We start from the raw sequence: 23890 nt of genomic DNA, 5'->3' as shown, positions 1-23890 counted from the left end.
CCCCCCCCCCCGCCCCACAACATAAACAGCATACATGTGCATTGAGAAAAAATGTGACACTCCATAATGAGGCCTCCACATAGTGTCAAAAAATATTTCAATATTTGATATTTGATATTGAAGTACATGATATGCTGCCATTGTAAATGTAACGTATGATCAATATCCTTATTCTAAAAGCAGTAGCAGTAGCACTAGCAGTCTAATACCACAGTGATAAACTGGTGTTTGCACTTTAAGAAACAATTGTGCATTTTCTTTATGCAATGTACTAAAATAAGTGGGGACTGCCATGGTGGCACAAGTTACAGCATAATTTAAAAAACAAAAAAACAACAACAGTACATACAGCAGTTGCTCATAGGCATCAAGGGTCAAACGTTAGGCGGAGTTCCATTTTGGCAAAACAGAAAACAAGGAGAAAGGGAAAGTAGAGACACAGGATTGTCAGGGTGCAGCTTAAAGAGGCCCTTGTGTTGACACAAAGGCGGTCCTTCTCAGATCAATCCAATTGTCCACCAGTGAAGATGTCTCCTCCTTTATTCAGGCTAATTACTTGAACTATACAGAGAAGAGAACAATTAAAAACTTGACTTACAGCATATGAACAAATTAACTTGTGAATCAAAATGAATAATAACTTTGTAATAATGTGTAATGCACTTTTAAGATGGGTAAATACAAAACATACTAACAAAATAATAAAAAATATATATAGAAGCTACAGTTTCAAAGCATGTAAATGATCACATTTTTCAATTACTTCCTGAAAACAAATTAAAACAAAATGAATGTGTAAGAAAATAGAGCTGTCCCTTCATGGGTCTTACCAAGTTTTTGGGTGGTATAGAGGGTTTCTGGGCCAAGACAGGTTTCCTCATGGTGGCAGGTTTACTGGATTTAGGTGAGGAAGGGCCAGCATTAGCTGGTGAGGGAGTCAGGCCATTCCCTTCTGAGATCTCGGCCATTGGAACACCCGCTATCTCATAATGTTTCTTCCTCAACTCTCCCAGACGTAGACGTTCATTCTCCAAATGAGTTTCCAATTCCAGCACCTTAACCTGTGGAGCAAATACACAAAAGGGGCAGGAAAGGAATCAGCATGTATGTGTCCAAACTGTGTTTGTGTTAAATACATGCTGTGCCTACAGTATGTCTTAGCAGATCCCTGAATACAATTTGACAAAGTAGATTGTGGCACAATAGAGTGCTATACTGTGAGGCCACCCTCTACCCTTCATTACACACTTGACAACTTGTCTAATCTTTATCCAAATTAATCAAATATTTTACCACAGAATCTACATAATACTGCATGTCGTGAATGGAGACAGTAAACTAAAGTCTGTGAAAACAGTACTTGCCTGTGACTCCATCTCCTCTTTCCTCAACTTGATCAGAGACATGCCAGAAAAGTCCATTGTTTCTGCAGATGAAAATTACACATAAAAAAAGTTGCATAGCCTACTCTTTAACTGCCAGAGTATATACACAATCTACACCCTTCCCTGCCAGAGAAAATACATTGCAAAAATAGGTAAAATGTGAATTTTGTCTCCGTTTATTTTTTAACATTGAAGTGAATGGAGCAGAAAATCTTCGCATCGCGTTATCTCCTGCTTCCTTTGTGATAAACAAAACATTTAAAAAGTAAAAATATATATATATATATATTTTTTTTATTCTTCAAAATCTCGTTTTTCTCGTCGATGGCTGGCTGAGCCATGCAGAGAAAAACGAGAAGCGAGAAATCTCGTCAATGGCAGGAAAAGAGTTAACTCCTTACAGCCAACCATGGTCTTCCACATAGATCTAGTCAAACCCACCCTTTTCTTCTAGGTGGTCCTGGCCCGTCCTGGTGGAGGCCACTACACTGGCTGCCATCTCATTCACACGGCGAGAAGCCTGCTGGAGAGTGGTCAGCTTCTTACTGTCGCGGCCTGCCTTTACCTGCAGACAGATTAGAGGGCAGATACTGTATGACGACATGTACAGTAATTTAGATAAAGGGCAAGAAGCAGATCCACAGAAGAACATATATGCATGCATTATATCTGGGGGAGGGGGGTGGGGCAGGGAGTCATATTTGGAAGCATGCTCTGCATTCTATTTTAAACTTTATTATAATATATAATTTTGTTATAACAAGAAAATGTCAATCTTTTTGGATAACTCTCCAATATGATCACAAAAATGGAAGCAATATTTTTCTTTGTCACCTCCATGTCTCGTGATCAGGGAAAATCGGGAATTAAGTTTTCAGTTTGAACACCACACGTGTCTCCTCTGAATAATGGAGGAGTGCTACCAAAATCATTTAATAAAAATGCCGGTGGCATTCACTGCATTTCCTACAAACAATGTTAAGCAGAGCCCATGCATTTACCTTAGAGGCAGCGACTAGTTGTGCTGTGCTGGCAGCTATCTCATGAGAGCAGACGATCAGCTCCTCATATTTTCCAGTGTGCAGCACCACCTTGTCAGCAGATTCTCTGTGTGGAGCAGGCAGAGAAATCAAGTCACTTAATTCTGTTAGTGCACTGTGAAATATGTAGCAGAGTAGCCCATTCAGTAGCCCAGAAGCCTAATATCTCGCTTTGCCAGGGGGATTCCCCTTTGGATGAATGGGATACCGGTATGTTTGGTTTCCCTCGCAAAATACCAAGGTTCATAGCCAGGCGGTTATAAATACAGTATATTACTTCTACACTCTGATTACTGAACAAATTAAACAGCCTATGGTTCAGAACTTACACCATCTGTGTGGCTCCCCATCCCACAGCCTTGGAAGCAGAGATGAGTCCCTCTGTCCAACGAGAATTCCTGGCGTAGAATTCTTTAATGGTGGCTGCCCCCTGGAAAAGTGGTTACAAAAGTTAGTTACTGTGGAGCCCCATAGCAGAGATATCCAATATGAATTTGTCAAGAAGAAGAGATCTGATCACACAATCTAGTGTGAACTTCTGGCTTTGAAAACAATATTAGAACAGTGTGAACTCACCCTCCCACCCTCAACAATCTCCTTCTGCAGGTCTGTAGATGCCAGGACCAGCATGTGGATGGCCTGAGGAACAAAGGATTGCAATATATTAGGGAAAAAATAAAAAGCATGTTCATTAAAGGAGTAGTTCACCCAAAGAAATACTTATTTTCTATCAATTACACACCCCATGAAGCCTTGAATTCATGGAGATGTTTTTGTTGCATTCCTGAGCCAATAATTTGATGACCAGCGGAGTCTCAAAGAGATTCCATTGAGTCTCCTCCGCCGGTCATCAAATTATTGGCTCAGGAATGCGACAAAAACATAAAAATCTCCATGAATTAAAGGCTTCATGTGGTGTGTAATTGATAGAAAATACGTTTTTTTTTTGGGTGAACTACCCCTTTAAAGAGGAAATTCCTTTTATGCATACAGTACAGTATATAGGCCTATAACTGTATGCTAAACAACCTACCTTCATCAGGTCCGTGCAACTGTTGAGGATTCTGTAAAATAGAGGAAAACGTAATGCAGTTTAAAAACAAACCTTCATATTGTGTCAATATGCATTACAGAACAGTATATCGTGTGTAGAGAAACAAGAAAGATTAGAGAGTAAAGTATTACAACAAAGCCAATAATAGCCAATAACCCAAATAGTAGTTATGCAACGATTCACTACACTCATGATTCACGATAATGGGTATTCACATGATTATTATGTTATGCCAATGAATTCCTCCCCACACACATTTGCGTGTTGTCACTGCTGTTGTGTCCCACTGACTCACTTGCCAGTGAGGAACCCCCACCGGGAGGACGTAGAGCCTTTGTCCTACTCTTCCCACCCAACACTCCCTACTGACATGTGCCTCCCCAGCCCGCAGGACTATATCACCCTCCCCGCCCGGCTTCCTCCCCCGAACATGGGCCAATTGTGTTTGTATAGAAGCTCTGTAAAGCCGAATGCTCCACTGTGGATTCGAACCTACAACCTCTGCGGTGGTGGGAAGGCACTTTACCACTGTGCCACCCGAGCGCCAACGATTATGACCCAAAAGGAGATTCTAGACACATGATGACTATGACTAAAAAAGGTTAAACAATTTCTCTGACAAAAACTAGAAAATACAGTATTTTATTTCTGTTATCTTTTCTATTCAAATTAAAGAATGGTTCATGTTATGGTTAAAGTATACTCTGTCGTATGAAGGTGTAACGTATCGAAACCTCAGGCATTAGGTTTCAGTTTAGGTCACAAGATCAGTTCATACTGTGTATTGTGTAACCTTCATTTTTGTCTTTTTGGCAACGCCAGTGATTGCTACCTGGTCATTACAGCAATCTGTTACAACTGCCATTTCCATTAGACCCTTCCACACTAAACTTGCGGCTCCAACAGATCAGAAACATCTCTAACAGTAGTAGTACTGAGATCAAAACTAGATTAGGTACTCTGCATAATCAATGTTTAAAAAGAGCATTGCGATCAATTTTTCAGTTCACCCAATTGAATTGTCACATATTTGCATTGATAATTAACTATTGAATAGCGTCACATTGAATGGCTTAACAGAAACTGCCAATGTAGATCTATAAAGAACCGACCTCTCATTGACCTCCAGTTTAATCCCTGACGTGTCCTTTCGTGCCTGATTCATCATTTCCTGGACAAAGAACCACACAGGAATCATCAGATACACCGGATATACCATATAACATTATAGGACTGGGTACTTTACATCACTCGTTATAACACTTACATCAATTCTACGGACTGCTTCCTCAATAGCTGCTGATGTTGCCGACATCTCCTTATCCACCATGTCTCCTAGCTCATCCTGTCGCACATCCATGCCCTTTGGCCGCAGTTCCTAGATAATAGAATTAAAAAAAGGATGAGAGAATTCTGCATCAAGATAATGATATTTAACCTAATTCCTGGGGAGAGAAAACTCAAAGCAGAATGAAACCAAATGTTGACATTTCTGGTAAATTCTGTTTGCGGGAAAGTTTGCCTCCTCAGCCCCAGTCTCCTACCTGGCCCAAGTGAAGGATCTTTTGGACAATTATGCGAATGGAGGCTGGGTCTGCACTCTGGAGTGTGGCCTTTGCTTTTAGGTCTTTTAAGAACTCCAGACTCTGAGTGGCACATCCTCTGCAGTTCTCAGTCAGTCCTGCAGGTGGTGTAGATGAACAGTTATCAGCTACAGTCTTCATAATATGAACACAACCTTTCCTCTACCATGCCATTTGGAATACATTTGAAATGAAAACATTTTCCCACTCATATACAATATATACATTACAGGTATACAGTTCACAGAGTATAAACATATATAATGAGTGTGTGTGTTCAGTTATCCATTGGCATCACTAATTGAAAGCTGTGAGAGATATTACTTACGATCTGCATGATCAGTGGGCGCCATGTGTGCAGTGGCACTGCCATTGATGATTGTATCAGCAGCTAAGTGGGAGAACTGGGTCAGACCCCTAAGCAGTCCTCCAGCATCTGGTGGCAAGAACACAGAGAGGGAAACAAAGGGGGAATGTGTCACAAATTCACAACCTTAGACAACTGCTATTTGGTCAGTAATATAAGCTCTATGTATACACTTACCCCCCATGTTTTGAAGAAAGTCTGCATGTCCCTTTTGCACTTTGTCAATGGAGCCCAATGTGGCCTCTGCCCGACTAATGAGGTAATCTGTGTTTACAAGTGAGAGTGAAAAAAGAAAAGCCACGAAGAAATTATGTCTTCAGTACAAAAAGGCAATTTATATAATACAGTATCATGCATTCCAAAGTTTAGGATGAACACCAAAGCCATCCAAACCTCTTGGCTTTAGGACAATTGCAGGAGTTTAGATCGTTTCATCTTTTAACTCATACTTAATGTATTTGTATACACTATATTTAATAGAAGTGTCCACATCTATTCTCATTCTATATACCATTTTCATCTCCGTGAGGCCGGACAGCCACAGGCCAGAGATTTTTACGTTTTTGCCCCTGTCCGTCTGTCCATCTGTGAACAGCTAATCTCTGGCATTGCTGGACGGATGGGTGTGAAAATATGCACACAATCCCAGCAGGCTATGAAAGAACTTCAGCCCCAACATTTTCAAAGTGGCCCCATGGTGGCACTATAACAGGCCACTTCACGTTTTGGCCTTTAACTCTTTAACTGTTGGTCATACAATCACATTTGTACCCCCAGGGATCCTTGGATCTCCCCCTATAGACCCTGCTTTTTTGTGCCCTTTTTGCTACAACTCTGGAGTCATGTGATCAAGATGTATCAGTCATATTTTTCATATTCCATTCCGACTGATTGACTTCCAAAGTTTACGGGCGGCTGCGCTGAGTAGCCAACCCGGCTTGCCGGAGATCTGTGCTCCGAGGTGCACACCTTTGTAGTCGATCTACTGTTTTCCTAGCCTGGCTCCAGCCCGTGAATCACTAGCCACGCCTATTAAAAAAATATGTTCAGGCGATTCTGGTCTGGTGACGCTCTCATAGGAGGTCTCAGCCTCGGTTGAAAATCTGTACGACGAATCGGGATCGGGATAATCCAGCATGAACCAATCGCCAAAGAGTCTTTGAAAAAAAAAACTTTGGCCACGCCCCCATCTCAGCAATCGGCTGCATTGAGAGGGCTTTCAGACTGAATAATGGAGTGAAACGAAATGAAAATTCAGGCTGAGTGTCAGGCTACTGTTTTCCTGGTCTAAATCATTAACTGCAAAAACACTACAGACTTATATTGCTCTGTAAGCACGTTCTAATGATTATGAACAGAGTTAATGGTAGAGTAATTGTTAGGTGTCCAACCTGGGGAGCTGGTACAGCGTATATGGAGGGGGTCGTCTAGCTTGGCTACAGCATCTTGGATGATGTTCTCAGCCTCTGAAACTGTACCCTGTAACAAAGCAAACTGTTCCTCCAGCAGCTTCTGCTTCAGCTGCTCTTCGCGACTCATCTATACAAATACACAGACAGACAAACACACACAAATCAGACACAGGACAGAGACATGGTACAAAGGTTGAGAACAAAATATTTGCAGAGATACACATGAGCTTTTAAATAGATCTGATGCAACCTGTGCCGTCTTTATGACACGTTTCTATGGAGTTATTTACAGTATGAGACATAGTACATCCTGACATCCTTATGCTATGAGCATTACATCCCAGTGCTTGAACTGGAGGGGGGGTACTCAATGGAATGGACTACCGGTTCTTTTGATTCATTCTAACCAAGTACCTTTACTTGCATACTGCCAATTACGGATTCATCTAGATGAATCTTGGAGAGTTGCTTTATAATTAAGGCGGTACCGGCTGCCTTGACAAAATGTATATTTCATTGTATCAAACTGTCAGTTGGATACATCACACCAGACAGAAAAGCATCACTGCAGAATAAGTGGGGAGTCATTTATTTTATTTAAATGTGTTATTGTTTGTTGTAAAAATAAATGAAAAAAGTAATTAAAAAAACACAGTCTCCTCACGTATTAGATTAGAAGGACAATATCAGTCACCAGAGGACAGGTCTTTCCGATGAATGTAACATGGTTAAAATGGAGTTGGAAGTTACAATGGGTTTGTATATGAAGGCAATGTTCCAAATTCGGAATGGAATATGAAAAATCGGCCTTCATCACATGACTATAGAGATAATTGTGTACCAATTTGTGCGATGATTGAACAAAATCTGTAAAAAAAATGTTTTTTCTAAATCACCTTTTAGGAGCAAAAATCTGCCTCCTGGTGGCACTATAACAGGACAATGTTAAGGGGTAAAAAGTGTGGCATGTGTTCCTTGGATGCTGCATTTATGATTTGAGGCATTTTGTTCAAAACAAGCCACTTCTGCAAACTTTAGATGCCAATCATGGATGGATTATGAAAAATCGGACAGATCAGTGTTGATCACATGACTATAGAAATACTGTGTACCGATTTGCGTGATGTTTACACAAAATCTGTAGGAGTAATATAAAAAAATGTGTTCAGAAAAAATAGGCCTTTGGCATCCAGGGAGTGTGTGTGCACAGTTTCGCTGCGATCGGGCCAACGGTGCCAGAGATTAGCTGTTCAAAGACGGACATACACACACACGCACGGACGGATTGACATGCCTTCGGCCTGGCGGAGACAAGAAGCAGTATGAAGATCTTTTTGTTCCACAAAAAAAGTTGGCTTTTTCTCACAAAATGGTTTATTAGAAATAAATATTTATTGCCATATGGAAGAGTGAAAGATGACATACTGCAGGCCTAACAGATTGACAAAATATTGAGCAATCCTTTAGCTCCGCCAACTGTTACCGGCATCGTCTTCATATTATTCCAATTCAAGCATTGCTGCATCTCATGTATTGCACCATGCGGTCAGGAGCTCAGTTTATTTTATCAGAGTTTTAAACAAAGCATGCTTTGTCCTGACCTACTGTATCTATATTTGCATTGATTACAGAATGCAAGTGGGTCAAGGTGGGAGATTTACAAATCTGTATATGTAAATAAGTCTGTTCCTTTAATCCTATACTTTGTTTCATGTGCATTTGTAGGGGCATTTCTTTCTTTCTTTTTTTTTAAACTTCTACCATAAATAATTCATGCACATTTATTTATGGCTGAAGAGTAGAGATACAAATCTAGGATCATACTGTCAAAGTGTTTCGGTATAGACAACGCTGCTGAAGTCAACTCAGAAAAGTGTAGTGGATGGAAAACATGACTGTGGTTCACAATACCCAGCTGTTCTGTTTTGTCCTGACTGACCTTCTCCTGCAGTTTGCCATTCAGCTCTCCCAGCTCCTTACTGCTCCTTTCTCTCTCTTGCTGAAGTGATGACTGCTGCACTTGCGCAGCCTGACGCAGTGTCGACAGCTCCGCCATCTTCTCGCTCACAGAGCGCATCAGACGCTCTTTCTCTGCCTGCAGAGCAGTCACTGAACTGTTCATCTGCTCCCCGGTCTGAGACAAAAGGACAGAGGGCAAATAAAGAATGGGAAATACAGGAAAGCCAGACCAGGAGGTGACCAGGGGATTTGTTAGCCTCTTGAAGAAGCAAAAAGGTGTCAAAGGCCTCAAAGTCCAGAACCACAGAATGACACTCCTGCAATTTCAACAATTTTGCCTGGTACAATAATTAGACATTTTTAAAGGTGTTGTGCCGTTTTTGCTTTATACTGAATTACAGGTGGGAGTTACCTTGATAAACCTTAAATCACCCATATTTAAACACACACACCTTCTCGTTGCTCTGCAGGGTTGCCTTGATGCGAATCACTTCTGCCATTCTCTCCTCTAGCTCCCGCCTCAGTTTCTCCATCTCAAATTTCTGCTCCTCCAGCTATCATGAAGACAATAACAATTCAGTGTCATCCGGAGACCACACATTTTCAAGCTATAGGGTTGAGAGGCAAATGCAAAAATCACACACGACCAACCTTCATGTCAGATTCCTGTTTGATCCGATCCACCTCAAAGGACAGCTGCTGCTTGGTCCTCGCCACCTCTTCCTGGGTCTGCTGTGTCGCTGACAGCATCTTTACAGTGTCTGCACTCTGTCAGAACATTAACGCACTCAACCATTACCTCCCACACACAAATTACACAGTGCGGTGTTGACATCTGAATTAATTCATGGGTCTGGATTGATTAGTGGTCTGTACCTTTCTGAGTAATTCTGCGTGACTGGACACCAGCTCTGTGTGTTTCTCCTTCAGCTTATTGTAACGCTGCTCAGTGGCCTGGGCTCTTTCTGCAGAGGGAAGATGCCAATGTTAGCGTTTGGAACATCCCGTGTGCGAGAGTGTGTGTGTGACTGTTAAGTGGCTGTCTCACTGTCTGCCTCGCTGAAAGTGGTCTGCAGGCTCTCATGTTCTGCGTTGCGACGACGCGTAGCCTCCAGTTCCATGCGGAGCTGCTCATTTTCCACCAGGGCACGCTGTTTCTGCGCCCGCTGTTCTTCTAGCTCCGCCTCCAGGCTGTTAATCTGAGATTTGAGCTGGGTGATGTAGCGCTGAGCCTTAAGGGGAGATGAGGGAAATCATTAGCCTACCAAAGGTAACCTGCAGTACAGTGATTATTCAATCTATGCTCATTTAATTTGGTTTGTATTGGTATTGTCCTGACACCCTCAAGTTCCCTCTTATTATAGGATAGACATTGCTTCCCTTTTGCTTTTTGAAAGATTATTTCTTCTGGAATTTCTAATGCCTACGTTGATACAACACCGTCAGAGGATATGTAAAGGGCAGAAAAGAGAGGACACACAACAAAAGACTGCTGTAATCACATTCAATATGTGGGACATAGTTACACTAGGGCGTCCTCGTCATTTCCCATTCTAAGACTACTTGCTACATTCCACATGTCAAAGCCACTATTTGCATCCTCCCATCATATAACCAAAATATCCTTAAACACTTTAATAATGTCCTCCATTGTCATAATTCTGTGACCAAGACAACAAGCCTGAAATCTAAACAACAGACTTGAGTTATTAGGACTCAGTCTCTGATCTATGGCATACCTCTGCTTTGACCCTCTCCACTTCTGATCTCAACTGCTCCAAGTCCCGCTTGAGGTTCTCAATCTGTAGATCCCTGTAGGACCATTTGACAGGTATAACACAAGGTAGAAAAGAGTGGGTCAAAATATTTGTGCTAGCTTCCCACAAATTGCTGCTACATTACAGAATAGAAAAATAAATACATCATGATGTAAAATCTAAAAAGGTAAATATACAAGGCACAAGCATAGTAATGTGATATTAACATAATCCATACAGGGTTCTGCCATCTATTTGGCTAAATATAACATATCAAAAACAAATATCAAAAATACATAAAATGTGTGAGGATGTATATACAGTCAGATATACAGTACATAAAGTATGTGACAGGTCAAGGTCTCAGTGGGTGCATGACACACTGTGTAGCTAACACATTAAAGCTACTATCGGGACCAATTTGCATGGTAGAGTATGTCAATACAGTATAACACGTTTTATAATAATAATATATATATTATAATTTTTTTCATTAATTGCCATCCAAAAATAAAATGCAACTAAAATGGCTGCAGGCAATATGAAGCCCAGATGCAGAGGGACAGCAAGTTATCTCACCTATCATCAAAGCCACCATTGGGGGGTCCAACTCCAAAAGTCTGATCAAAGATGTCAAAAGTCTCCTAGGAGAGCAAAACAAATAAAAATAAAGCACACAGAAATGCAACTGCCTGCAATCACTTTGTGTGTGTGCGTGCGTGCGTGTGCACATGCTTGCATGTGCGTACGACCTACCATCCGTACCTGCGGTTGCACCTGCACGCTGGATGTCATGACATCGCTAACCTCGATCAGAGGCTCGGGGTCATCGTCGTCGTCATCCTGCTGTTCTGGTTCATCTTCATCAGGGATGACCACCACAGGCTTCACATGCTTGGCCAGTGAGGCCGCATGCAAGAAGTTAGGAGGGGACTGGGAGGACAGATGCAAAAGAACATATCGATCAGAACCACAACAGGATACTGCTGTGGTAACTCTAATTTAACCCTTTAAGACCTGAAGCCGATTCTACAAATGTCTTCTAAATCCCAACAGTTTTCTGAAAAACATGTGTTTCTATATCAGTGGTGCTCAATCTTTTTCATGTCAAGGACCCCCAAAATTATATGTATTTGGCCACGGACCCCCATTTAAAAATATTTTGTTCCAGGGGGTCCCAAAAGCAAAGATTTTAGTTTAAAAAAATATATATATTCAAAGATTTGCACACATTTTCACGATTTTCCAAAAATAGCAGATCTACAAGCTCATAGCACGGCACTCGGTGCCGCGCTATGAGCTTGTATATCTGCTATTTTTGAATGGCTAAAGTGTAAAATAATGTTTTTTTTTGCTCAAATCAAAAAGTGACACAGATGCGTTCCAGGTCTTAATGGGTTAAGTGCTATGAAGTTTGTTTAGAAATACCAAAAGCCATTTTGGTGATTATTCATATGCTGCCGTTTTGGATATACAAGGTTTATCCTTGGTAGATCCATTCGATCTACCAGCTGTGATACAGAGCTTATAGTAAGACCGTGGGAATCTAAGATAAAGGCTGTATTCCTCCATTGGGTCATGCCACCCCTTCCCATCACTTTGTGCTCTTACATCAGGCAGCTTTGGGATCTGGATGAGCCTCTTGAAGAACAGCATGTCTCTAGCTTTGTTGAAGAAGCTCTTAAGGCTGTGGGATCATGAGGGGGAAAAAAAGCAATGGCCCATTATTCATATATCATATGTTGATATCACAGTCATTTTCTATATATATTTTGAAGACCGGGATCCCAAGGAGTTTACACTAAGTCTCCTCCTTTTTTCCCTCTTTATCAAATATCTTCGCTGGAAATAGCCAATCTACAAGCTCACTACGTGTCACGATGCGTTGTGAGCTTGTAGATATATTTTCACCAAATGTATATGGACATTATGGTTCATGTTGTTACAGTAACATATTTTAAAACTTACTGCTATATAACATGTCACTATACTTATTGTATTTAATTGTACTCATTCTTAACAAATGTTTCTTATTTGGTTGAACCTCAGCGGCATACATTCTCAAGGTTTACGTAAAGGATGATTATTTATTGGTTTCCCATATACATTTTAAATGGTTCTTTATACTGTGTATATTGTATAACTTTAGCCTTTATCTCCCACCTGGGATGGGTTATTTGCCTGATTAAGTCGTACAATCACATACAGTATATAAAAACTACACATATATATATATACACACACACACACACACACACACACACACACACATATATATATAACTAATTGTAATAGAATAATATAAATCTTACAGTGGAGATGTACAGTAAAATTGGTATTTAATAAAGAACACAACACACTACTATTTCTGTGGTCACGTCTTTGCATATGGATTTATTGCATGTTGTCACTGACTCCCTCGATCTGCAGACTCCTCTCTCTGCTTACCAGTTGAGAAATAATGTCTGTGACTGTGACAATGACGCCCAATGACACTACAAACAGTGGGGGATGGGCAGCTGTAAAGCGAGCATTTGCATTGGAGTGATGCAGTGACAGGGTGAGGCAGGATTATGTTGCAGCTTCCCTATGGTACAATGACTCTCTCCCTTTTGAGGTGCCTGCCCTCATTCGCTTGTAGCCTAAGGCCTTGGAAAATGTACCTGTGGAACTGGTCATGGAAACGATCACGGTGTCCTTGCAAAGTGTCGGCGGGGAGACCTAAATGCGAAACATGGCATTCAATTATATGTTGACACTATGAGACATTACTAGAGGAATACATCTTCAGTATTATATGAATCAGTATAATGAATTATACCATCACCAAGCCTTTCTTGAGTAATATAAAAATATATACAGTATAATTTCCATTTCACTATCTCCAATGTGATCTAATTTCAATCTAGATATGGCACAGCATGGCAGACTCTTGTACAGTAAGTAGAAGGTGGTCTTACAGGCGTGCAGCTTAAACAGCAGCTTGACAGTGAAGTGATAGAGGTGGCTACAGTCCTGAATGACCTGGATAAGAGGGGCCAGGCGACACTGGCCTGATGAGAGGGTGGAGATGGCAATAGACGTGTTCAGCTGTCGGATCACTGTGAAAAACATAACACACACACATACAGTACATACACATAAGTATCTACATAGTCAAGAACTGGCAAGATACTGTGTGCTTTGGTCAAAGTCCCTCTGGACCAAAATGTTGTACTGAGGTAATGAATCATCCACTCCAAGTGGTTATAAAACAGCGCTACTATGCCACAAGGGTGTGCATTATAAGTGAAGGAATAAATAGGAGAGTCTACTTCCAGAGCACAGCATGCCCAGTCAGTAAAAATGGCAGGTAAAAGTTGTTTATAGTTCAGTTGTAAGGTTTGTTTATGGCTATTAAGAATGTGATCTTGTGCCTAAATCCTCTGGGGCAGGGAGGATCACTCCATTACTGCCAAATCAAAGGGAATCAACTTAATGCCCTCAAATTACAGGCATTTCCTTTTTGGTGAAAACAAATGTATGCCAAATCAACATGAGAATATTGGCTAAAACCATGTTGGTCATTTGAGTCCCTGGTCATTTATAAATGACGACTACTACTGTATATGAGAAAACATTTCCTTCAGAAGGACAAGCAAGTGCTCACAATAAACCTTTCTTTGACTGGCCCTTGGCTTTAGTACATAAATAGATAATGTCAGCAGGCCATGTGGCTCAGATTACCCATCCTTGGATAGGTAGAGTGGAGGGGCGGAGGTAGGTTAGGTGCAGGGCCTTTTACCTGTCTCTGCCAGCCTCAGCTCTGTGTCCAGGTAATCAAATACCTCCACTGTGAGCTGGAACCTGCAGAAGAGAAGTTGATACCCTTGTTAGTCAGAACACAATGCCTGATGGGTCCTTGCTAAATGAGAAGAACAGTGGAGCTGGTGGTCTTCTTTATTTTACAAACAAGACTTGGGAGTAAAATTATGTAGTGGGATAATAGTTATTGCTGAATTACAGTGTATAATGTTTTTGTCATGATAATTTGAAGCAGGAAACCAAAAGTCAGAACACAATTACATTTTATAAGAAACCCTCATAGCACAGTGAATGATGGCTGGAATGGGGTTAATGTAAAACGTGTTTGAACTATTGTTCAAAAGCATGTCAGGTGTTGGGAGGGTTTCATGGGTAGAGAAAGACAGAGACTCACACATTATTGATGTCACTCCCCGCAGTGCGCTCCAAGACCTCGTCTGTCGTCTCCAAGCTGGGTCGTATTTCTGGATGCTGCAATGAAGTACTTTTTTGGTATCATGATTTCTATTCATATGAAATGTTAGAAAATGAAGTTCATCATATCAAGTATTAAATGTATCTTGGTAACAAACCATGCAGGCCACCGACACGGCACTGGGTGCGCTTACCTTCACATGGAATTCCATCTTTGTACAGAGGAGTTTAGTGGACAGAGCGACCAGCTGTCCATATTTGTCATGGAGGTTGCCCTGGAAACCAGATGAGACAACGAACAAGTTGAATTTTATCTCAATAGCAGGAAGAATCTCTCATATGTCTCTACCAATTTGATCTGCCCCAACTTATATCTCTCAGTAGACTCAAACAACTCTTTACGAGCGAGTGGAAAAAAGAAAAAAGAAAGAAATCTAGAACACAGACTCACCCATAGTGATCCGACCTCAACCAGAGTACTGTGATGTCTCATGCAGTCTTGTAGACTCTGTTGGGGTAAAAAAAAAAAAAGATTGTGTCAATTAATTTCATAATAACACCATTAGAATAATCCAATACAACTCAATCCTTTCCTATGTTAATAATTAAGACTCATAGAAAAAAAAACACAGTACCAAGAACTAGGATATGTCAATATTGAGATTCATTCAAAACAAGAGGTGGTACACTTTGGACCATTCAGAATGCCCCATGACTGAATCATCATCAACGCCGATTTTTAAATCTTTGCATTTCTTTTTATTAATGCCCTTATACTCCTATGACAGTGTTACACAAAAGGAGCGAAAATAGACGATCCACAATTTTTAAAACATTTTGAACTATGTTTAAAATGCAGAACATTGTTGAACATTTTCACGCATAATGACATGCCCAAAATAGGGACATCAGGTTGAGAGTGGTAAAGTTTGTCTGTGGGTTTTGGACATAACAATAACATGACAATATATTTGGCTGGAATAGTCAAGACCTGGTAGACAGAACGGGTTAGAAGGTTCACCGCTTACGTTATGGTGGCCATCCCGCAGGACTTTGTGCAACACATGGCAAAACTTCCAGCTGAGGATGGAACTGCTGTTCAAGGGAAGGCCTAAGGCGTAGGACCAGAAGGTGTAAGCTCCCTTCTCCCGGTGTGTCCCCAGGATGATTCCTGTGGTCATTGTAAAGGAAAGGACAAGTGCCGCACAGGAGAGCTCACTGTTCTTATTCTAGAATCTGCCTCACTAGCACATAGCTGCATTATATTACACTGAAAAAGCCCTGTACACCCTCCACTATATCCTGGCTAAAAGACTGACATATGGCGCAGTCTAAAATGTGGGGCGCTATTGCGTCAGGGGTGTGTCCGCCTAAATGTCACTACTTAGACAGTGCGTTATCTGGGCACAAAGCTTAGTTTGCTTTGGGCATATGATAAATTAAACCAATCAGAGTGTCTTCTCTCATTCCCTTTAAGAGTTAGGCACACTTTAAGAGGTTCAACAGCCCATTTCTACAAGAGAATTTCATTTCACATGTAGATATCCTTAAGCTCTTGATCTCGAGTCTGGACTGATGGTCAAGATAAACACTTTTTGAGGTGGACCGTGTAGACGCCTCAGATATCCAGTCCCTATTGTACTAGGTTATTTTTTATTTTAGTTTTGTATTTTTAGGGTTTTGTTTATATGCCGTTTAGTACAGGGCTGTTTATGCTGGGTCACCATCTTTGAAAAGGTAAAGAAAAACTAATGATATATACAAAATTGTATAAAACAAATGTTCATAACATATTTGGCTAACAAGACATCTAACCACTCAAATGTAAAAGGGCAGTTTAAAACAAGGTACTTTTATAAACACTTGCAAAATGGACTAGGTGATGATTAGTTTAGGGCTTGTAGGCTTCCTCAAAAGGATACGGCGTGCATGCTTCTCCTTCACAGGTGTCTCATTAGCGTTGATGGCTTTGCTGATGCTGCTTAGCTACAGTGGAAGAGAGAGGAAGAAGCAAGTTAATTCAGAGAAAAAAGTACAAAATATACACAATGTTTTGGGCCCAGATAGCTGTATATGCCTTGTTACTTTATCCAGTTAAACAGAGAGCTCAAGTACCAGGAAATGGCTAATCAGCCTTTCTTCTCAAATCTGCACCTAATCTGGTGTTTAGCTATGTTTTTTGTTTTGGGCATTTATTGCTTTACGCAGAGACAGGAAACCGCAGAGAGACAGGAAACCGAAGGCAGAAGGAGGCATACTAGACAAGGAGGGAGTCAGATTTGAACTCAAGTCCTTGCAACTCACATGGAGCATTTGGTCAGTGCCCCAATTGGTTGAGCTATCAGACTATCAGTGTGTCTATAGCCATGTTTTACTTTTAAAAGACAACACCTCTGTTTGACCTGCACGCTTGTGTGTACACTTAGTCTGATGACTCTACAGCAGGAGGGGCAGGGTGTTTTCCTCAAGCATGTGACACTTTAAGTCTCCACCCTCACATTATTATCAACTGTAGTGCTTGCAGTAGACATGGCTTGGGTTTGCTTTTAGGTTTGCATCATAGTATGTACACATACTGTAATTACAGGGGCGGCTAGAGTACAGCCACACATAAATTGTTAGAAAGTTATAGTAAAGACAGGAGTCCGATTGCCGTGAAACTTTGCACGGACATTCCCACTAGGCCAAGGATGAAATGCCACCCTAGATTTTTCAAATCGGCCTCATGGTGGCGCTATAACAGGCCCATTCACATTTAACCTATATCCGATCAGCAAAACTTTGCACGCACACTCCCTAGAGGCCAAGGAAAAACCTCTGCCCTGCATTTTTCACATGAACCTGTACATTAACACACTTTTACATAGACATCAGTCAGTTCACCGTAAGAAAGGTAGGATGAGATTGCTGCTGGAGTCCTGTTTGTTTGTTTGTTTGGGTGTGTCCCTATCTCTGAAGAGATGAGGCATGTTGTTAACAGCATTCCAAGCATAGCCTTGCCAAGACTACGTGTTGCGCATACACAGACTAAAGGAGCGAAAAGTATGACAAAACATGACATGCACATTCCCCTTGCTCCCACGTTCCTAGAACAGCACCAGTGCCTTGAACTATACATTTATTGGAATAGGACCGTTTAAATAATCTAACTTAAAAAAAGAGAGAAAAAAAAGTATATGATCTTTCAGTTTGTGGGTGCTGTTGTTGGTGACAGACAGGGTGGGAGTGGGCATTGATAGATTACATCTGGCTGCTTTATTCAGCCGATAAGGAAACTGAAAAGGAAAAGAGACTCCATGTCACCCATACCATGGGACACAGAGCTCTACTGCTGGTCCCTCTGGCACCTGGTCCAGCAGGTAAAACAAGTGTATATTAATGGAAGGAGGAAGGAAGAGAGGGAGAGAGGGAGACAGAGAGGCTGGATTACAAAACTAGTGGGCATGTGTCCACCACAGCACAAGACCTCTAGATGAAAAACAACAAGCAATATCTTGTCCAATATCAGACCAATATCTGATTCAACATCGGCCATGTCTGCTTACATTACAGTCTGGTTGTCATGGTCACTCCAATTCTACACCATACAAATGATGTAATCCCTGACTTTGAAAATACAGATAGCCATGCTCACATACCAAGGCCATAAGAGACAGGAGATGAGAGTCTAGCAGCAGAGTGGATTTAAGTTGGTCTATAAAATCATTTCACAGTGCTTAGACACCAGCCACTGACCTGGATCAATATGCAAATCATCATCACTCTTAGCCTGTTTAACCTGTAAGGAGTAATATGTGTATGGGGTTTCCTGCGTTAGTATTCTTAAATAATAATATACTTTTCAACTGAGGTGTGAGATCATGAGATGACCTGACATGGTTGCGTTAGCTGTATCGTGGGCGTGGCCACAACATATGACGTGCACACGAAACCCAGTGCCGACTAGATGAGGACATTGTGGTCATGAAATCTGAAAAGAGAACACTTTGTTCAAAAATATGACCAACATGGGTCTGAGAATAGTCTATCTGTGTGTGTGTGTGTCCGAGGCTCGCAAACTGCTGCACTGATCAGCATCACATTTCTTGTGCATGACTGTACACTGCCAGGAAGTACCTCCATGCATCTTTTTCAAATATGCTTTGTATTTGTATATTTTTTGAGTAACTTAAATTTTAGAGTGTACTGTAAGTCAATGGTGGTCGGATCAGGCTGAAACCATGCCCAAGTATGGAGTCATGCAGCATAGATATGTCATAGATGATGTTGTTAAACACTGTCTTGTGAATGATGGGTTGACAAGAGTATACGTTTCAGCCTGTGGCCAACATCAGTGTATGTCATCAGAGTACTTTCACCACCATGAGATAAGGATCTCGTGGGCACATCATCCGTCTACTGGCCAGTCAATTTATCAAACGATAATATCACAATGCAAATGTTCAGCACAACAGTATAAAAAATAAGTGATACTGTGACATATTCTGTAATGCATAGTACAATGCACAATAAAACCCCAAGAGAAAAACGCCTTAGCCTATAAACACACAATAATTGCATACAGAGCTCAAATATACCCTATGGGTTACAGATTTTGTCTGGTAAACTGTCTGGTGACAGACTTTGTTCAGTATATAGAGCCACTATAATCACAGAACAACTTCTAACAACATGACAAGAGCATCAGGTATACACCGTCAAAAATGTCAAGCAATAACAAGAACAACTAGACGCGTCGCAATTGGCAATTGCAAAGTGTGGTTGCGCCGACGCCGGTCGGGACTCGAGTAATACGCCGGGAGGAATACCGTCGGAGACTGCGCCAATTACATTGTCACGTCACTCCTGAGATCACTTGCGTTTCATTTTGAAGGGACTGACCCCCCAAAAAATCATGTTTTTGCGTCAAACGGTGACATTTTGCGCATTCGTGGCGCCCCCTATGGGTCAAAGTGGAAATGCTTTTGGGGACTCGTTGAGTAAATAACCCTCGACATGTGATTCAAATTTGGGATCAATTGGACGTTTTGTTCGTGATTTTTGACATTTTTGGTAAAACGGGTCCCTCCCGCTAACTTTGGAAACAATTTACGGAAGAACGGTAAGGACTATCATAATGCCGTTTGGATAGGTTTATCGCAGGGGTCCATAGATCACGTGTACCGATTTGTGTGAGATTTGGAAAAAAAATGTAGGAAAAGGAGCAAAAAGTGTGTTTTGACGAAAATTCAAAATGGCGGAAAATATATCCTGACGCAAATGGGCGTGGCCTATATGGGGAGATGCGTTGTGACCCAAGGAATCCAGGGGAAAATAAATTTTGATTTTACGACTTACGGTTCAAGAGTTATAGGCCAAAAGGTAAAGTGGGCTGTTATAGCGCCACCATGTGGCCGACTGGTGTGATTATTTTCATAATAATTTTGCAAAATACTATTAACCTCCCCTCCAAGTCTTGTAACTGTAGCCCTTACGGTTTCCGAGGAAAACATACTTGAATGGGAGTTTTTGCGATTCCCATGAAAGTGAATGGGGAAATTTAATGCACTAATAAATCAATATCAAAAAATCTATCCAGACGCAAATGGGCGTGGCCTATACGGGGAGTTGCGTAATGACCCAAGGAATCTAGGGAAAAAGAAATTTTGATTTTACGACCTACGGTTCAAGAGTTATAGGCCAAAAGGTAAAGTGGGCTATTATAGCGCCACCATGAGGCCGAATGGTGTAATAATTGTTTCAATAATTTGGCAATAAACTATGAACCTTCCCTCAAAGTCTTGTAACTCTAGCTCTTACGGTTTCTGAGAAAAAAATACTTGAATTTTATTTTTTTCACTTTTTCATTAAAGTGGATGGGGACATTTAATGCACTAATAAATCAATATCAATTAAACTATGCACCCAATCTCTTAGCCTTATGCAAGTGCACGATTCCCGGTCAGACCGGTCATTTTGACATATAGCACTAAATTGGGAAAAATAAACAGTGGGAGGAGTAGCGGCCCGAAGTATTGTTTATCTATAAATAAATAAAGTATAAGGAGTACTATAGTCTGGTTGCCCTGTTAGGGCAACCACACTAACTAGAAAAAGTGCTCTTCGGAGCACAGGTCTCCGCCAGGTCAGGTAGGCTATTGTGGCCTCCTGGTGGTGCTATAATAGGCCAACGTGAAAAGGGTGCCATTTCTTCTTAGGCCTTGCACGACAATCGGACACTGACTGCATTCATGATTTGAGGCATTTTGTTAACAACATTGGTAGTTTCGCTAAATTAGACCTGCTGGTGGCGCTATAACAGGCCAATGTTAAAAGGGTGGCATTTGTTCCTCAACATAGTGTGAATGTGCATGCAAAGTTTGACCGCAAACGGACTGTGCGTTCATGATTTGCGAAATTTTGTTCAAAACAAGCCAATAATGCAAACTTTAGATGTCAATCTTAGCCAATAAGTATGGAATATGAAAAATCTAACACATCCGTCGTGATCACATGACTATAGAGATCAAGTGTACCGATTTGCGTGAAATTTGGATAACATTGGAAGGAGTAGTATAAAATAATGTGTTTTACATAAGTCGGCCTCCTGGTGGCGCTATAAAAGGCAAATGTGAAAAATGCAGGGCAGAGGTTTTTCCTTGACCTCTAGGGAGTGCGCATACAAAGTTGTACACAGATCGGTGCAGTTATAGGTAAAAACACGAATCGGCCTGTTATAGCGCCACCATGAGGCTGATTTGAAAAAAAATTAATGGTAGTTCTTCCTCGGCCTAATGGGAATGTGCTTGCAAAAATGTCACGGAAATTGCATGCTGTGTTCATGATTTGAGGCATTTTGTTCAAAACGGAGCACACCTGCAAACTTTGGAAGACATTTTTAGCCAATCAGGATGAAATATGAGAAATATGAAAGACCTGTTTGGTTTAATAACTATAGAGATACTGTGTACCGATTTGCGTGACTTTTGGACAAAATCTGTAGGAGTACTGTCAAAAAAGATTTTTTTCACAAATCGGCCTCCTGGTGGCGCTATAAAAGGCCCATGAGAAAAATTTGGGGCAAAGGTTCTGAATTGGCATCCAGGAAGTGTGTGTGCACAGTTTCGCTGCGATCAAGACAACGGTGCCGGAGATTAGCTGGTCACAGACGGACGGACACACGGACACACACACGGACACACGGACGGACGGACGGGGTGGAAAACATACTCTCTCGCCATGCCTTCGGCCTGGCGGAGACAAAAATACGGTAAAAATACTATGGCCTATTCTACCCATTTAGAGGCGCCTCTAATAATAATGAAGAAAGTAATTAATCATAACAGCCATAGAAGGGCAAAAGGTGATGACCAACAAGCTTTTTAATACCTGTAGTCGGTGTGAGTGTTTAAAGTGCTTGAAATGTATAATAAGGTAAACAATAAACAAACATGCCTGCCTAGAATGAAAGGCACGTGCGCAGACAGAGCAGACAGTGGAATCAGATACATTTTGGGGTACAGAGTTCGCTACATTAATTATCTTAATAATAACCTTTTACAGAGGGAAAAATGTTATATCGGTCTATGTGCTTTCCTGTTCTAAAACCGGATCGGAATGGGTATCAAAGTCCTTACACACTGATTTCACATCAAACAATTAATTTGGTAAAGCCTCATTCATGCAGATTGATGCTTTTATCTGCACAGAACAATCGTTAAAATTTAAAAACAATATTATGTCGCTCTGTCACCTCATTGTATTTGTGTAGTGTGTGGACTCATGACACAAAGAGCAGCTTAAATTAATGTGAATTAATGGCATATAAAAAAAGAAAAACGCTCACTGTGTGTAAGGAACTTCAGACTTGAAAATTCCATATTGGATGATCTCTAATGACAATAATATAAACCACTCCAGTTCACCTCTCCTCTTAACTTCCATACCTTCGTATATTTTCCAGTAACTGTACAAAGTCCTGATGGTCTATTATTCTATATGTGCAAACAGTGCCCACCTGAAATGCTAAAATCTTGAGTGTTCATTTATTTCTGACAGTGAACAAATTTACAGAAAAACACTGTTTGACTCCTCATCTTGAAATATTTAAGTGCTGTATTGCTGTCTGTGTTCTCTGTAAAATCCCTGCTACCATGATCCACAATTTAATTTGAGATCATCATTATATAACGGGGTAAGCCATGATACACAGTGGCATAAAAACAAACCATAACAGCATAAGTATTTTTGCAGCAGATCCTCTTATTCTACTTCAGGCTCTCTTTTTGCCTCCGTTCCTACAACATGACTTCCATCTGTATAAAAATGGTTTACAGATTACAGTTTTTTTTACGTTCAAACATCATCAGTCAATCCATCAAACGCCGGACTCAGAACTGTCATCTATCCATAAACATAGGCTGGTATACTCATGCCATGTCTTGGTGTACTGTAGCCAAATACGCAGACATCAGATATTCAGGGGCACATGCCCCAAATCCAGAAAAACCCATAAAGGCCTCATTTACAAGAAACATGAAAGTCACCACAGACCACAAGTTGACAACCCCTCCTCAGTCCTCCTCCTCCTCACCACCACCACACCAAAACACACACACAGAAACAAAACAAAGCACAGAAGGGCTCCTGTGGGCCAAAACCAACTGGCATAGAGGGAGAGTGACAAAGGAGAGAGTAGTCTCGCCGCCCCTCCTGAGGCAAATGAACTGCTAGTCTCTGGCTTACACAGGGCAAGTACAACGGACTAGGATGGAGGGTTATATGACAATGAGGGGTTTGTTGGGGGAGGAAGGCCGACAGCTGGGGTAGAAGATTGGGTTGGATGGGGCCCACGCTTTGGCACACAGAGCCTGGCACTGAGGCCTTAGCAGATGGCCATTGAGCAGCATGGCCACAGGGAAATTCTCATAATACATTCAGAATGGCTGTCACTCAGAGTGGCAAGGAAGAGGGCTATGAGATCTGTCCAGAAAATAGTAAATGTGGGGGAATGGGGTGATCATACACTACATGAAGTATACTTTATAATTAGTTATAAAAAAGAGCTCCAACTGTTGTTTATGTTTACAGTACATGGGTAGGTACAGCAACAAGGACACACCGAAATGCAAGACAA

At 41.2% G+C, this 23890-nt stretch overlaps 1 protein-coding gene across 2 annotated transcripts in view; it reads right to left on the bottom strand.

Annotated features, from left to right (window-relative positions):
* Positions 1-23890, bottom strand: part of hip1rb (huntingtin interacting protein 1 related b) — a 31672-nt gene that overhangs the window by 614 nt on the left and 7168 nt on the right. The window contains exons 2-32 of one of the 2 annotated variants that reach the window (XM_084055289.1): positions 16698-16761; positions 15804-15946; positions 15227-15283; positions 14970-15050; positions 14756-14832; positions 14342-14403; positions 13518-13658; positions 13221-13278; positions 12169-12244; positions 11314-11490; positions 11137-11201; positions 10540-10612; positions 9849-10032; positions 9677-9765; positions 9452-9568; positions 9253-9354; positions 8781-8975; positions 6821-6968; positions 5607-5693; positions 5391-5498; positions 5024-5160; positions 4747-4857; positions 4592-4650; positions 3459-3489; positions 3002-3064; positions 2755-2855; positions 2387-2492; positions 1827-1950; positions 1365-1426; positions 831-1061; positions 28-561 (exon numbers count right to left, since the gene is read on the bottom strand). In XM_084055289.1, coding sequence (XP_083911415.1) covers positions 553-561; positions 831-1061; positions 1365-1426; positions 1827-1950; positions 2387-2492; positions 2755-2855; positions 3002-3064; positions 3459-3489; positions 4592-4650; positions 4747-4857; positions 5024-5160; positions 5391-5498; positions 5607-5693; positions 6821-6968; positions 8781-8975; positions 9253-9354; positions 9452-9568; positions 9677-9765; positions 9849-10032; positions 10540-10612; positions 11137-11201; positions 11314-11490; positions 12169-12244; positions 13221-13278; positions 13518-13658; positions 14342-14403; positions 14756-14832; positions 14970-15050; positions 15227-15283; positions 15804-15946; positions 16698-16761 — 3138 coding nt within the window. In that variant the 3' untranslated portion in view covers positions 28-552. The remainder of the gene's footprint in view (positions 1-27; positions 562-830; positions 1062-1364; positions 1427-1826; positions 1951-2386; positions 2493-2754; positions 2856-3001; positions 3065-3458; positions 3490-4591; positions 4651-4746; positions 4858-5023; positions 5161-5390; positions 5499-5606; positions 5694-6820; positions 6969-8780; positions 8976-9252; positions 9355-9451; positions 9569-9676; positions 9766-9848; positions 10033-10539; positions 10613-11136; positions 11202-11313; positions 11491-12168; positions 12245-13220; positions 13279-13517; positions 13659-14341; positions 14404-14755; positions 14833-14969; positions 15051-15226; positions 15284-15803; positions 15947-16697; positions 16762-23890) is intronic. The other variant, XM_084055290.1, reaches the window with a different exon arrangement.

The sequence above is a fragment of the Gymnoscopelus microlampas genome (genome assembly GCF_963454915.1).
Source record: "Gymnoscopelus microlampas genome assembly, chromosome: 4".
NCBI classification, from domain to species: Eukaryota; Metazoa; Chordata; class Actinopteri; order Myctophiformes; family Myctophidae; genus Gymnoscopelus; species Gymnoscopelus microlampas.
Note: the sequence above shows the minus strand (reverse complement) of the source record. Positions and strands in the feature narration are given on the sequence as shown.